This window comes from Cricetulus griseus, assembly GCF_003668045.3.
Source record: "Cricetulus griseus strain 17A/GY chromosome 1 unlocalized genomic scaffold, alternate assembly CriGri-PICRH-1.0 chr1_0, whole genome shotgun sequence".
NCBI lineage: Eukaryota > Metazoa > Chordata > Mammalia > Rodentia > Cricetidae > Cricetulus > Cricetulus griseus.
The window spans coordinates 13,609,533-13,625,587 of record NW_023276806.1 but is presented as its reverse complement, the minus strand read 5'-3'; the positions used below and the strand labels follow the sequence as shown (position 1 = coordinate 13,625,587).

Genomic DNA, 16,055 nt, shown 5'->3' with positions numbered 1-16,055 from the left:
CTGTCGCCCGGCTCCCTGGTCGGAGTCAGCCCTCAGCACACGGGAGAGCGGGTGCCCTCGTTGCAGACCGTCACTCGGAAGCCCGGGCGTGCTCGCTACGCAAAGCGGCTGAGCCGTAAAGAGCTCCGCGAGTCGTGAAGAGCCGCGGCCGGGGAGGGCTGCTTTACGGCGTGCGTGCGTGCGTGCGTGCGTGCGTGCGGGCGGGCGGGCGGAGCTCGGGGTCGCGCACGTGTGGCGCCGCCGGGGACCCCTGTGGCCGGCGGCGGGCGAGCGCCACGGTGAAGCGCGGCCTCGGCGTGCGAGCCGATGGAGCCTGCCGCGGGGGCGGAGGCGGCGAGCGCGGAGGAGGCGAAGGTGGACCTGGCGGTGGTGAAGCAGGAGGCGGGGGCCGAGGGCGGCCCGGCGCGCTGCCCCTGGGCGGTGAAGCCGGAGGCGGCGGGCGAGCCCCGCGTGAAGCTTGAGGAGGCGGGCGAGCCGCTGGTGAAGGAAGAGGCGGCGGGCGAGCCCGACGTGAAGGAGGAGAAGGTGAAGGTGAAGGAGGAGGTTCCGGACTGGGAAGAAGTGAAGGAGGAGGAGGAGGAGGGCGTGGACGTCAAACGGGAGCTGTTGGGGGGTCAGGACGTGAAGGAGGAGCAGCTGGTGGAGGCGGTGCGCGTCAAAGAAGAGGGCTCCCTCAAGACGGAAGGCTCGGATGGCCCGCGGGTGAAGGGGGAGCCTCGCATGAGCCCCCGAGGGGGCTGCAAGAGGAAGCTGGCCATGTCAAGGTAGGGCAGGGCCGGGCGCACACCCACCTGGAACCCAGAGCGTTGAGTGGACCCCGCCACCCAGCAGCAGGCGGTGAAGAGCACCAGTTAAACCAGGCACCAAGGGGGAGCCCCAAGTCTGAATGGTGGTGTTCGCTAGCACATTCTGGGACACTGCAGTGGCGGTGACCGACACGGTGTGGTCAGCTCAGGGGGCGTAAATCTGGGGACTGGAGACGTTTGTGGAACCAGAGCTTGTTAGCTGTGAAGCGATTGTGCAGGACTTGTGCCTATTGGAGAAACTAGGAATCAGGGGACATCTAATAAAAACCAACAATGAGAAAGTGAGTGGAGTTTAATAGACAGCCAGTCAGCTTGCTCTTGAACCTTTTCACGGCCCCCACGAATGTTTATTCCTGGATGTAGTTTCTTTAGTGTGCTCATGTGGTCCCACAGATCAAACTGTGAAGATTCTACCCCTGACAGCTTGGGCTGTCTGTTAAGAACAGACGAGTAACGCCATTTCTGGGTTTTCTCGGTGTCCTTTTGCAAAGGGAGGGCATACATTACGATGAAGTTTACCTGGGCCTCATCCTGTCTTGTTTTGCTTGTGTGTATGCTTTTAAAAATGTCCAGATGCAGCTTCTAGATACACACACAAAAATATCTCTGAATTGCAAATTTCAAAAATCACCGGTTCATGTTAATTTCTAATTACAGTAGAAAAGAAATCAAACAGACTATTTTTCATATATATTTTCTCGAATTGCCTTTCATTGTGTCATTTGCAAACATTTTCACAGTTTTCAATGACAGCTATAAAAGAATTGATCAGAGTCGCTGACATATGCTTTATTTGCTTTGACTACGTGCCTGTAAACTGTAAATAGGCTTGATTCAGCATTCAAAGGCTGTAAGTTCATGAGTAGAGTCAATTTTTGAGTATTAAGTCACAGGTGAATTTTACAGGTGTGAAACTTGTGGGACAGAAGAGGCAAAGTACAGATGTCCACGCTGCATGAGATATTCCTGCAGGTAGATATGTAACTTTCTACCTTATTCCTGACCTCTTCCCACTTACTTCAGATATAAAACTGCCTTCTGTTTGTCTCTGCAGTTTGCCCTGCGTAAAGAAGCACAAAGCAGAACTGACTTGTAATGGAGTCCGAGATAAAACCGCTTACATCTCACTACAGCAGTTTACGGAGATGAATCTCCTAAGTGGTAAGTCATTCTATGCACAACAGGTGACTGCTTTCTGGCCACTGGCATATGTCACTTGTTAATTTTTCCTTTCTGAAATTACTAGACTATCGGTTTTTGGAAGACGTGGCAAGAACTGCAGACCAGGTTTCAAGAGATACTTTCTTGAAAAGACCAAAGCGCAAAAAATACGTAAGGATTTCTTCTGATCTTTTCAAGTTAAAATTGCTTCCAATGTTTATTCATTTCTTGGATCTATCAAGTGGCCACCCTGACCTGGGACTGTACTGATTATTCAAGATAGATCCAAAGTTTACCCTGCGGAGTTTGTATTGTTAGTTAAGTGGAAGAGGCCGGATGTAGAAACAGCAAATATAATTTCTTACAGATTCAAGTGCATGTAGAAAATTGGGATGGGTCAAAAGAGTAAAGAAAACAAAGTAGTCTGTGAGGTCGTAAACTTCGGGGTATGATTGTCAACACAGTGGTAGAGATGAGCATCTCTGAGGACCAGTTAGACGTTGATCTTAATGGTGTGAAAGAGAGTAGGAGTCATTTGGAGGAAAACTCTTCTGGGTAGAGACCTGGACAGAAGTGGCACAAGCCTGTGACCCAGCACTTGGAGGAAGACATAGCAAGACTTTGACTCAAAAAGATGCAGGCTGAGAACTGGTGTGTATGTTTGGAGATTACAAGAGGCAGGATAACTGAAGCATAGTGAATGGGTAGGGATGCTAAATGGAGTTTAGGAAAAGTTGTAGAGTTCCCAAGCATGCTAAGTAAAGGGACCAAGGGAGACTGTGTGGTGCTGCCTTTAATACCCTCAGAAAGTCAAGAGGCAGGAGAGACTCTTGAGACAGGCCATGCAGGGCCCGGTATATGAGCCTTTTTTGTTTGTTTCCAGAGAGGATTTCTCTGTGTAGCTTTTGGAGTCTGTCCTAGAATGCTCTGGAGACCAGGCTGGCCTCAAACTCAGAGAGATCCACCTGCCTCTGCCTCCCAGTGCTGGGATTAAAGGCGTGCGCCACCACCGCCTGGCTAAAATAATTTTTTTTTAAAGGATGACTTGCTGCTTGGTTGGGGTCAGGGAACCACAGTGGAAGACTGAAGCATGAAGAACAGTTTCAGGAGTGTGTGTCAACGTGTGAGAGGTGGTGGTGGCTTGGGTATGCTGTTAGAAATAACTGGAAAGTAGTGTGATTCCAGTTTTGACAAAACAGTTAGCCGGGCCTTGTGTCCTGACATATTAGTTTTCAGATTCGTGCTTCCTTCAAACAATAGGAAAATTAAAGGTTACAACTGTGAGATATTTGGTACCTGAGAATTTCATTACTACTGTGATTGAATCAGACCATTTTAGTGTAGAAGTGAGAACTTCAGTACCTTTCACACACATGTAGAAAGTTACCACGTAGCATCACTACTACTCAAGTTAAATTAAACATCACTGGATTCTATTTTTATTGTAAAATACAACATATGTTAAAAAATGGTAAAATGGAAATAGTGTAATGATAATGAAGTAATGAGAATCTGTAACTGGCTCTCCTTGTCACCCTGTGGTTTGCTGCATTGTCAGTCTCCTCTCCAGGGTTGTCTTAGAAACTGCTTTTGAGCCGGGCGTAGTGGCACACTGCCTTTAATCCCAGCACTGGGGAGGCAGGGTCAGGAGGATCTCTGAGTTCAAAGCCAGCCTGGTCCATAGAGGAGTTCCAGGATAGCCAGGGGTACATAGAGAAACACAGTCTAGAAAAACCAAAAAAAAAAAAAAAAAAAAAAGAAGGACTATAAACTGTAAGGCATTCTGAAATTAACTTTTGTTTGGCTTTGTTGCTAGCTGTTATTTATGAAAAATCGTGCCCGAAAGCAAGGTATTTTCTTAAAGCTTCTACCCAATGGATTCAGCAAGAGGAAAGAAAATTCAACAGTTTTTGATCATAGGTAGGTCTCTCATTTTTACTATGTAGCTGTTCTAATTTGATGGGGAACAACCTCCAGGACTTGGTTTGCTTTAGGGCAGTGTTAACGGAAGTGTGATCTGTAGAAGTCACTGGATGACAAGAGAAACTAATGTTATCTTGCTATCCTTTGAGAAGCTTCTCAGATGTTAGTGAGCATAATGAATCAGTAAACGTACTTGTGATTTAATTTCAGGAAGTTGGAATTGGGTGGCATACATTTCTGATAGTGCCACAATAATGCTTATGGCTGGCTTGGAATTTGATGGCATGGATTTCTAGTGGCGGCCAACAGTGCTCCTGGCTGGGAACCCTGCTTTGAGTAATAGTGTTGTGGAGTTTTCTCTGAGAACTAGGCTGTCATGGGGAGTATTTGAGGGCCTTACATTCAAATCTCCAAAGGATGGTAAAAGCTAAGGAAGTTCCTTTGGTTAAATCAGTTCCTCCTCTCACTCACCACTTTGTACCTTGCTGCAAAGTCAAATGCCCCAAGGGACTGACTCCCCTTTCCTTTGTAGACAGATTTCAGTGTATTGCCTAAACTGGTTTCGGTTCTTACTCAGATTTCCCATCTCAGCCTCCCAGGCAATTGGGACTGCAGCCTCTTCTTTATCATCTGGGGACTGGGGAGCTAGGTAAGCTGTAGTGTCCCTTTCCAGTTTACTGTTCCACAAATTGAAAAATTAAAACCCAGAATTAGCATCAGTTTTATTCCAGTAAAGCTTCTACCATTTCAAAAGATGTTCTGTAATACAAAAATGACATTATTCATTTAGTTTGTGTTTAAGACATATTAGTGAGAGTGATTCTCCTTGTTCATGATTGGTTTCCAAGGTAAAGTAGTTGCTTACTTTCACCAAATGTGAGATTTGTGTACTCTGAAGCCAACACACTGAGAGTTTGGCATACTTTGCTTTAACATTGCAGTTCTGTGCTGTGCTGTGAAGAAGCTATATGGGCTGTCATCCCAGATTAGTTCTTGTGGCTCAAGTGTAGCACTTTGTCTCTGGATAAGGAACGTGAGGAAGATTGTCCATTCTGTCACTGGGTTCAGTAACTTCATTTTGATTATGGACTGTTCCAAGATGGCAAACTGAACACTTCTACCCTAATGTTTTGCTTGTGGAATTAGAGATGTGATGCTGGTCTTGTAGTGTTTTGTCTCCAGTGATTATAATGCAGTTTGATTGAAGCTGTTGACCTATATTGAGGATATTTAATATGTTGAGTTTGTATTACAGACATTCTGTATTATTTTACGCCTTGTAGTTTGTGAATATAACCACAGGAGAAATATGTTCCTAATTTCTATTTTTCTCTGGAACCAGAATACTCTGGCTTCAAATCTCATTTACAGCTAGCTCTGCAATCCATGACTTTTCTGTCTATGCAGCATTTTCCTCGTGAGTGAGAGGGGGTAGTTTTAATGTGTCTACATGACTGGTTTTTATGTTTATTCAAAAAAAAAAAATCCTTTTAGGTCCTTTTTGGTTTTGTTTTTGTTTGTTTGTTTTTTTTTTGTTTTTGTTTTTTTTTTTTTTGGTTTTGTTTTTGTTTTTCTTAGTGTGGGCCTATAGAACGTAAGCCAAGCATGGTGGTACTATTGTCACCCCAGCACTCAGGAAACTGTAATAGGGTGACCACAAGTCCCGGGGCCACACAGGGCAGCAAAAGAGAAAGGCCCTAGCTGAGAAGAAAACTTGAAATTTTATAATGTACTTTCCAGGTTTGTCTGGTAATACTTTAGTTTCTTTTCTTTTTATTTATTGATTTTTCCTATGAGGCCCAGGCTGCCTCAGACTCAGTGTGTCGTCAGCTTCTGATCTGCTACTGCTTTCTCTGGCGGCTGGGTTGCAGCTGTGTGCTGCTAGTGAACTCTGTCCAGGAGGAGGGCGCTACTGCCCCTGGAGAGTTTCTACCACCTCCCCTGGGGACATCTGCTGCTTCCTGCCAAGTTCACTGCCTCAACTCTTGTTTATGTATTAGCTTGCCCAGTGAATTTTCCCCAGTACAATTTAATTGCTGAATAACTGTCTTAGTTGGATTTCCATTGCTGAGTTAAACACCATGACCGAAATCAACCTGGAGGGGTTATTTTGCATACATTTCAATATAACCGTCCATCATCAAAGGAAGTCAGGGCAAGAACTGGAGGCAAGAGCTGCAGCAGGGGCCCTGGAGGAGCATCACTTACTGGCTTGCTCCTCGTGACTTGTGTAACCTGCTTCCTGTGCCCCTTTAGGACTGCCTGCCCAGGGATGATACCACCATGGAGGGTTAGACACTCTCACATCAATCATCAATTAAGAACTTCAGAGACGTGCCTACAGGGCATTTTCCCAATTCAGATTCCCTCTTCCCACGTTTGTCTAGGCTTGTGTCAAGTTGACAAAACAATCAGCACCATCACATCTATTCACCATCGTTTTTGGACATTTCAGTGCAGGCATCATTACACTGACCTTTGCATGTTTCAGCATTATTAGCTAGAGCTGGGTAGCTGTTTGCATTCTTCCTTTTATTGCAGTAGAGTTTGAGCACTGTGAAACACGTAGATCTTAATCTTATGTGTGGTGATATTGGGGCAGGAGGTCAGTCAGTCCATGACCTCACCCATCCACGCAGGTGCTGTACACTGAGCTGCATTCTCAGCTCCTGATCTAATCCCTGTGACTGTCATACCAGAAATTTCTCCCTACACACCCCTCTCTCTCTCTCTCTCTCTCTCTGCCCACTCCCTGAGCTGAGGTAAGTTTTCTTTGTTCTCCCCTTTGGCTGGAGAGTAGAATTTTCTAGTTACTGGCCCACTGTTCTTGTGATCTCTCTTAGAGGTCTTTGGCTTATTGGGTCAGCCTTGCCTGATCTCACTTGGTTAATCTGACTTGCGGCTGGGTCCTAGTAGGAGACTTTTCAGACTGTCTTCTCTGCCTTGTTGCCCTAAATAGTTGCATACCCAGTATAAAAGTCAGGGCAGGTAGTGAGAAAGAGGCGATAGGGGAGGGATGTAAGTACTTGCTAACCAGCAAGTTTTTCTAGGAATTTATCAATAGACATCTACAAATAGGAAAGGCAGGTAATTACCATGCATTCCAAATTAAATGTACTGATACAGAATGATTGCCAAAAGATTAAGTGACTAAAGATAGATGTAAAGCCATGCTCACTGTAGACTATCACTGTGTGGAATTTAAATTTTATGTCCGTATATACCATGCAGTAGCTGCCCACTCTCCCTTCCCCGTTTTCCAACTATATGGTTTGTACTCCAAGCCTTCCAGCAGAGTCCTAACAGTGTGAATAATGCCAAATCTTGTATGTATAGTTTGTTTCTATCATTCAGTGTATAAAGTAGGACTATTAAGTGAGTGACAACAGTAATAATGAAATAGAACAATAGAGTCAGTTTACATAGTGAAAGCTCTGTGGATGTGGTCTCTCTCAGAGCATCTTTCTCTTCAGTTCTCGTCACTGCTGTGGTGGCTTGAGATGATAGAGTGCCTACGTGATGATCAACAGTGAGATTCAGTGACTCCCCGTGTGCTGCCTCTCCAGCAGTCAGCACATTACGCTCCTCACTGAAGCTAGCTCCCTTCCATCTTAACCAGAGACTTAGTATGAAGTCATCACTTGGGGTTCGAGGCCTACTAGCAAAGTCAGCACAATTTGTTCTTACCCTGGACCTCAGGAAATTAGCATACCACTTTTTTACCCTGCCTCACGCCCTTAAATTGAGGGCTTTCCATGTGTTACTTAAAGTGTTTTGTTTGTTTGTTTGTTTGTTTGTTTTGTATATTCACATTGCTGGCATCACTGCTCCTAAACTTTGGAGACATTGTTAAATAAAATAAGCATTAAGTTAGCAGCCCATGGAAACAGTCTAGCAACTCTCGTGGTGCACAAGCAGGAAGCACACACGGTGGATGAGACATCGCGTGCATCTTGTCTAACGGGATGGAGAGCAGATTGCATCTCACTACTCAGAGCTGTGCAGTTTGTAACTTAGGAATTGTGTGTTTGAGGGATTTTCCACCTGACTCACAGCTAACTGGGTAACAAAACCACAGATGTGAAGGGTTGAGAAGGGACTGCTGTATTTCACAAGGGTAGCAACTTTGGGGAAGGTGTCTTGATCTCTTTTCTGTAATGTAACAGGATAATACTGGCTGGGTAAAGAAGTTTTAGCTCGTTCTTTTAAGGGCTTAGAAGTCTAAGATCACATGTGAAACAAGCTTGTTCCCTAACTAGAACTAATAAATAAACAAATAAATAAATAAATAAAAAGAAGTCTAAGATGATGGTACAGGGTGGAGGTGTGCTTAGTGTCTTGTAAGGGCCTTCTTGCTTCTACAGCATGGCAGAAGACAACACACAAGAGTAGATAGATGCTGGCCTTGCTCTCTCTTTCATCTTCCTTTTGAAGCTGGCATTGCCATCATGGGGCTGCATCCTCCTGCTTGTCACATCTAGTGCTCATCAGGATCCAGAGTAGGATGGTAGGTATGAAAACGATGGTAAAGTTTCTAACACAGGACTCTGGCAGACCTTAGCAGGGGGTAGTAAATATGTGCCACTTTGTTCCTTTCTGAAATTTAGGCCATGTGTGTGTGATTTTAAGAATTATGTTGACAGGCATATACAGTTCATTTATGTATTTGTGGCTGAAAGTTTAATTAGAAAGTATCCTGACACCCTCATGTAAAAAGTCTGTGTCTTTATCCACACTACCAGCCTTGTGTTGTCTTTTGGATTTTGCTAGTGGAAACTTACCTGACCTGTTGGTTGCTTGAAGAAGTGTGTATGAGTGGGATGGCTGTGTTTTGGTAAAACGGGAATTGTAAAAGTGCAGAGGGAAGGTGCTTGTCCACTAATGAATGGCTTAGACTGAGGTGTGATTCTCACTGGATGGATGGCTTAGACTGAGGTGTGCTTCTCATTGGATGGCTTAGATGTGAGCTTCTCATTAGATGGATGGCTTAGACTGAAATATGCTTCTCACTGGATGGATGCCTTAGACTGAGGGGTGATTCTCATTGGATGGATGCCTTAGACTGAGGTGTGCTTCTCATTGGATGGATGGCTTAGACTGTGGTGTTTCTCATTGGATGGATGACTTAGACTGTCGTGTACTTCTAGTCAATGGCAGAGTGCCTCTGACTGAAACTTGAAACTGAAGTATTTCAGATTTGGGAATTATTTGGGTTTTATAGTATTTGCATAAACTTTACCAGTAAAGCACCCATAATCTGAAAATTCAAAATCTGAAAAACATCAAATGGCTCAAAATGTTTTTAATTCAGAACATTTTAGAAATTTTCTCTTTTTGGTGGGGGATTTTCAAGACAGGGTTTCTCTGTGTAGCTTTGGAGCCTATCCTGGCACTCGCTCTGGAGACCAGGCTGGCCGTAATTGTCTTTTCTTTTTAAACATAGCATTTTACTTGTGAGCAAGTCTTTCAGTGCCTTCATCTAGGGCAGCCTCGAGCCACAGAGGCCTCTATGAGAGAAATGGCTAAGAATGCCACCATAAGAGAAACACTTTACCCCTGCCCAGAGGTTACTTGTGTATAAATGTAGTACCTAGTTACCAGATGGTTCGGATAAGCTTTCTAGTGTTGAAATTTTAGTGATCGATAGAAAACTAGGCAAAGAATACCGCTCAAAGTAAGCATGTCAAAAGCAATGAAAAATTACAAAGTACCATAAAAACCAACATTACAGCAATCTAGGTGTCAGTTAGTATAAAGGCAAACAACCCAATACAGGGCCGGAGTATCCAAGGGCAGCTAGTTATTTTAATGCAGTTTAATAATTTGCCTTCACTTCCTTATACTTAATCAGCAAGGGAATTTCTATGTTGACCAAGACTAGCTAATAGGCATTCTATTCCACATACACCTTAGGAAATTACCTCAAAAAGTTGTACTATGGGCTGGAAAGATGGCTCAGCACTTAGGAATTAATTGATCTTGCATAGGACCCAAGTTCAATCATCAGCATCCATGTCAGATGGCTCACAATCTCCTGTAACTCCATCTGCAGATCTCCTGGCTTCTGTGGGCATTTTCATGAGCATGTACTAGCCACACCGACATCTGTGTACATGGTCATACCCACACAGACATTTATGTACATACCCTCACAGAGATCTATGTACATATACTACCCACACAGGCATCTTTGTATATGTACATACCCACACCTAGTTATCTACACATACACATGATTAAAAATAAGTCTTGCAGACTAAGAGATGGCTCAGCAGTTCTAGAAGACCTAGGCTTGATTCCTAGCACCCACGTGGCAGCTCAGAACCATTTGTAACTCCAGCTTAAAGAGAACCAACACCATCTTCTGGCCTCCCCAGACATCAGGCATGCATGTGGTACACAGACATACATGTAGACAAAACTCCCATATGCATAAAATAATAAGTTAAAATGTCAGCTTTAAAAGAATAAGAGTAAGTAACTATTGAGTTAAAACATACTGTACTTAAGACATATTTCTTCCTGTCTTTTTTCTTTTTCCCCTCTTTTATTAAATAGACTCTTCTCATACAATATAATTTGAATACAGTTTGCCTCCATCTAGTCCTGTCAATTCCTCCTCACCTCTTCTCCCATTTGGATCCACTCCCTTTTTGTCTCTCATTAGAGAAGAACGGGCTTCTAGAAGCTAACAGCAATACAACAAAATAAAATATAGTAAGATGGAAACAGAAGCCATCATATCTAAGTTAAGATAAGCCAACAGAAGAGTAAGAGTCCCAAGAGAAAACACAAGAACCAGAGACCTACTTGCTCTCACATTCAGGAGTCCATAGAGTACTAATGGAAAGCGGTAGTGCAGACCCCTGTAGGCCCTCTAATGACTGCTTCAGTCTATGCTGTGCTGTTGTTTTAGAGGGACTTATTCTCCTGGTGTCCCCCAACCCCTGTGTCTCCCCCACTCCTGCCTCCTCTGCCCAGTGATTCCCTACTCTGAGGAGAGGGATTTCATGAATACATCTTGTTTAGGGCTGTGTGTTCCAAGGTCTCTCTCTGAGTAATGTCTGGCTGTGGCTCTCTACATTTGTTCACATCTGCTGCAGGAGAAGCCTCTCTGGTGATGGCTGAACAGGGCACTGATCATTCGTTAGGAGTATTCAGCCTGTGTGTTTGCTTTACTCTCAACCTATATTCTTGTATAGACTGACCACCTGTTCCCCAGAAGGGCCCAGACTTCTTCCTCCACCCAAAGTCCATCTTCCTGTGGCTTTACCATTGCTGGCCCAGTTCTAGGCAACCCTAAGATCTTTTGCTTATTTTTCTCCCACCTCCTGCTTAGAACTGTGAGCTTTAGACTTCTCAAGCCATTCTTTGGACTTAGGGTTTGAGAGTTTTGTGTTTTTTGTTTGGTTGGGTGTTTCTTTTTGTTTTGTTTGTTTTCTACAAAATATCTGTCATCTTTACAGAATTAAGGTCATTGAGATATGCCCATTGTTAAAAATGTGAATTAGTATTTAGAGCTCCAGTCCTATTTTAGAAGCTAACCACTAGGTGTCCCTCTTGTAAAGATATAATAAACATTTTACAAATTTAAAAGCATTTTATTCTTTAAATACAATTATAGCTTTCTAATTATATCATGTAACATGCCCATCTACTTACTTGTTAACATAATAGCACTTGTTTCCTTAAACACCGTGGCAACATAGTTCTTTAAACCCAGGAGTTTTTATTTTTAACATGGTGTCTGTATGAATATAGATATTTTACTTTTCTGCATCTTGGCTTTAAAAAGGACCAAAGAAAAATGAAATGATCAGTCTAGCAGTTGTCATAGAGAACAAGTAGATTTTGCAGTGAGATTTGGAGGATTATGTAATAGGTGCTTGGTGTAAACTTGTAGCTGGCTGAGATGTTGAACTCTGCCATTTCTTTTCCATGTAGCTTTTAGATGTTGATGGAGGAGTTTCAGAGTAACTGCAAGGTCTTCTAGAAGCACTTTGAAAAAAATAGAAGCCTAATTGTTCCCCATTCTTGCCTTTCCTGACTATAGCGGTGCCAACAGAAGCCAGGACGCTCTGTGACACTGCTCCATGGGTGCATGTTCCTGTAGCGTTGCTTACACTGTGGAAATGTGAAGCCGGCCTCGCATGTTGTTTGACCATCTTCACTGTCCACAGACTGATGCAGGCACCAGGCCTTCCCCGCATGCATGCCTCTAGAATGTGTCCCTTCCCATGCCTTGTCTACAGCATTTAGAAGCCGTGTTTCCATGTGTGTTCCTGTCTCGCTTAGGGGATGTCTAAGTGCTTTTCTACTTTCAAGCTCTGTACTGATGCCAGAAACGTCTGTCTACAGCATGCTTTTACCACAATGGTCACCTGCTCAGAATAGTAAAGCATCTTGCCCACCATGGCAATGCTCAGATATCTCCATTGGCCATTGGCGGGATTGCCAGTAGTTTAAATGTGTCATCTCCTCTCATAGTGTTTTGTCCTTTCCATGGCCAGAAATTAACATCAGCTTCCCAATCACTCTGCAACCTGAATTGCTAACCTTTAAGCAGGGGGAAGATCATTTCAGATATTTCCCATGAAGGAGGATGATGTGAACTGCCTTGTGTTCTGTTCATCAAGCCTACAGATATATCTGAAAGACACTCTGAATTGAGGCACTCAAAATCACTGCACACAGTCCCATCACTGTAACAGATCCTCTCTATACCTAAGGCAGCAGGCACAGGGAAGTAACTTGCCAAGGAAACTCCCTTCATGTAACACCAGGCTTCACCATGCCAAGCATGAACCAAACTGAGAGTGTGGCCTCTATTGTCATCCTCTTTACCAAGCAAACCCCAGGCCGGGTGCTCATCCTGCAGACTCTTAGATGTGCTGCTCGTCTGTGTTGCCTCACCATCTGTGGGAGTGCACACTGTGGCTCATCTTCTCTTCTCCATCATGTCTCTTTGGCCTGCGTTCCTTTAGTACATATTTTCTCCACAGTTAATAGGAAACAGATGCCAGCATTTAATTTTCTTTTCTTTTTTTTTTTGTATGCATATATCTGCTCTTCCATTACAGTATTTTAATGAGGGACTCCCTGGTTGTTTTGAAAGGTACATTCTGTGTGTGCAGAGCCCTTTGATACTTTCTAGAAAGACTTGTATTCCTGAACCTTAGTTGCTCAGAACTGGCCAGCCGCTCCCAGAGGCCACTCTCCTTCTACCTCACAGCCATAAGTGGTTAAAATGTTCTTTCTCTTTTCAGCCTTCACAAGCTATGTGCATTTTCTTCATATGCCATCTACTAGTTCCCATGCTACCTAGCTAGCCTGTTTCCTATATCATGTAGTAGAGTACTTCATGAGCAAAATATCTAACTGGTCCCTTTGAAAGTGTTTTATAATGATGCAAGACATAAAACTGTGGTTTTCATTCTCAAATTCTAGTTATTTTAATCCAGACTGAGTAACTAAACAGGCTCTTTGTATTCATGCTTCCAGAAATACTTAATCATGATACTAATCCTAATAAAACACATTATTTTTATGAGGAAGGATTGCATTTATTTTGGAGAGACTTTAAGTTTTCATCCTGAAAAATAATTTAAAAGTCAGGTGGTTGTGAGTGAAGGATTGTGTAGCTATTTCATGTGTTCGTCCTTCAAGGGTTTCCAAATTTGGTAGATTTTTCTTTCAGTTTTCAATTAAAATAAGATTTTATTGCTGACAGTGGGACAAATTGCTTTTATTCCCAAAATCCTATCAAGGATTACTTGATGGTTCTAAATGTCCTAATAGTCAACAGCTTAGGTCTCTCTCTTCTGTTGTTTATAAATGAAAGGTGAAATGTGCTGTCTTCGATTTTTTTTTTTGTTTGTTTTTTTTTACCTGACGTAAACCTAGACATCCCTGGAAAGAGAAGCCTCAATTAAGGAAGCTTGTGGGCATGTTTGGGACAATTCTTGATTGTTAGTTGATGTAAGAGGGCTCAGCCTACCGTGGGATGTACCATCCCTGCTTGTGTAGGCATGGGCTGTATAAGAAGGGTAGCTGAGCAAGCCAAGTAAGCCGTGTTCTATGCCCTGTGTGCTCCTTCCCTGCCTTTAGGCTCTTGCCTTGTCCCTGCCTTGGCTTCCCTCCATGAGGGACTGTGACCTATAAGACAGATAAATGCTCTGCTCCCTTAAGTTGTTTTAGCCTTGAATTCCAGAACTCAGGAGACAGAGGCAGGCAGATGTCTGCAAGTTCAAGGCCAGCAAATTGAGTTCCAGGTCAGCAGGGCTACACAGTGAGACCTTATCTCAAAATCACCAAAAAAAAAAAAAAAAAGTACAAAAAAAAAGTGAAACTGCTGTGTGAGGAAAGATACTTGCTGCCAAGCTTGTGACCTGAGTTTAATACCCAGCGTGAATATAGTAGAAGGAGAGAACCAGCTCCTACAAGTTATCCTCTGACCTCCACTTGCCTGTCATACTCACAAAATAGATAAAGCAATTAATCAAAGAAACTGACAACTAGTTAAGTTGATGAGTCTTCTCTCAGTTCATGTCACACTCTCTAAAAGCCTTGTGATGCAGTAGCCCCAACAGAGAGCATCTCCTGGGTAGATACTGTCCCCTGAACCAGTGCATACGGAGTGTTTGCTTAAGTAACTCACAGTGGATAGCTTCAGTAAACACACGTTGTCAACATTTCTGTGCTAAGCTTCATAAATAAGATTATTGATTGAATATATAATTACAACATTTGAGTGTCTTTAAGATCTCAACATATTGTTTACCCTTTTAATAATATTGTAATATAAATGTTGTTATCTCTAATTCACTGAAAATTCCAAGGCTAGTAACATGTAGTCTCTGGTTCAAGATAGCATTAGGTATAAACTGTCAAAAATAGACAGCAGGTCCATTTAATCGTGTGAGCATTATGATTATGTGTGCTCATGGGTGTTCATGTGTGTGTTGCTTACTCTTGCTTTAGAAAATGTAAATAAAGAATAGAATGCTTCCATAGGAAAGGTGCGGGACCCTCACTCAGCTAGTGGCTTTAATCACTCACTGCTCACATAGCAAGTCTGTGTGGGCTTGTCCCTTTCTCAGTGTCTGTGGCCTTGAGGCCTACTGAGCTCTCAGAAGTGTTCTTAAGGGGACAGTGATTTTGTTTATTTGTTTGCTCCCTTATTGGTACCAAGGATTAAACGTAAGGTCTTTCGAGTGCTGGCAAGCAAGCGTTCTCCCACCACGTAGCAACTCAACCTTTTGTTTTGTTTTGCTTTGCTTTGGGACAGTGTCAGTAAGCAAGCAGAGTGGACTTTGAGCATATGTAGACCCTGCAAACCCTGAACTCTCAATCCTCGTGCCTCAACCTCCCTAGTAGCTGGAATGACAAGATGTGTACAACCTGCTCAAGCTCCTTTAAGTTTAGCATGGAAAACACAGTCCTAGGAATTTAGCCCCCATCTCCAACTCTCTCTTATCTTTGAGGTGGGGGATCCTGGAGTCTGGGTCTGGGTCTTCAGCTTATAGCCCAGGCTGGCTTAGACTTAATGTGTAGTTGGAGCAGATCTCATCCTGCTTCTGTCTCCCAAAGTCAGGGATTATATGCATGTGCCAGCATTGCTGGGTATTTGTGACATACTTCTCAACAAAATACCTTTGCAGCTACCAGAGTAAAGTAAGTATGTATGTATGTATGTATGTATGTATGTATGTATGTATGTATGTATGTATGAGTTCCAGTCCTCGTTGGGGCCTGTGTTATGAGTATAAAGGCCAGAGGTATGTGTTCCTCAGTGAGTCTCTGCCTTGTTTTGTTTTTTGGTTTTTTTTTTGAGGCAGGATCTCTCACTCAGTGTGGAACTCACTGATTGACTAGGATGGCCGGCCAGTGAGCCCCAGGGATCTGAACTCAGATCCTCATGCTTGCCAGCAAGCCATTTACCAACTGAGCCATCTTCTCCATCCCCAGAGTAATAGTTTCCGAAGAGACATGTTACATGTTCAAGTGAATATTTCTAATAAGGAAGTATTTTAGTTTAGGAAAAAATGTGAAGATTACTCCCCATGTTTGTCTCACTATTATCTGGTACTTCTCATAAAATTATCTTTGGTTTTATTGGCATTGGAAAGTAGCAGATCATATGTGAAAGATTTATTTAATGCAGAA

General features: G+C 43.2%; 1 protein-coding gene across 2 annotated transcripts in view; it reads left to right on the top strand.

The window, feature by feature from the left end:
• The first annotated feature begins 203 nt into the window (after nt 1–203).
• Znhit6 (zinc finger HIT-type containing 6) overlaps nt 204–16,055 on the top strand; it is a 41,369-nt gene continuing 25,517 nt past the window's right edge. The window contains exons 1-5 of one of the 2 annotated variants that reach the window (XR_004771854.1): nt 204–764; nt 1,713–1,778; nt 1,861–1,967; nt 2,053–2,138; nt 3,784–3,887. Coding sequence is in view for 1 of the 2 variants with exons in the window: in XM_027395904.2 (XP_027251705.1) it covers nt 307–764; nt 1,713–1,778; nt 1,861–1,967; nt 2,053–2,138; nt 3,784–3,887 (821 nt within the window). In the remaining variant the exon portion in view is untranslated. The remainder of the gene's footprint in view (nt 765–1,712; nt 1,779–1,860; nt 1,968–2,052; nt 2,139–3,783; nt 3,888–16,055) is intronic. The other variant, XM_027395904.2, reaches the window with a different exon arrangement.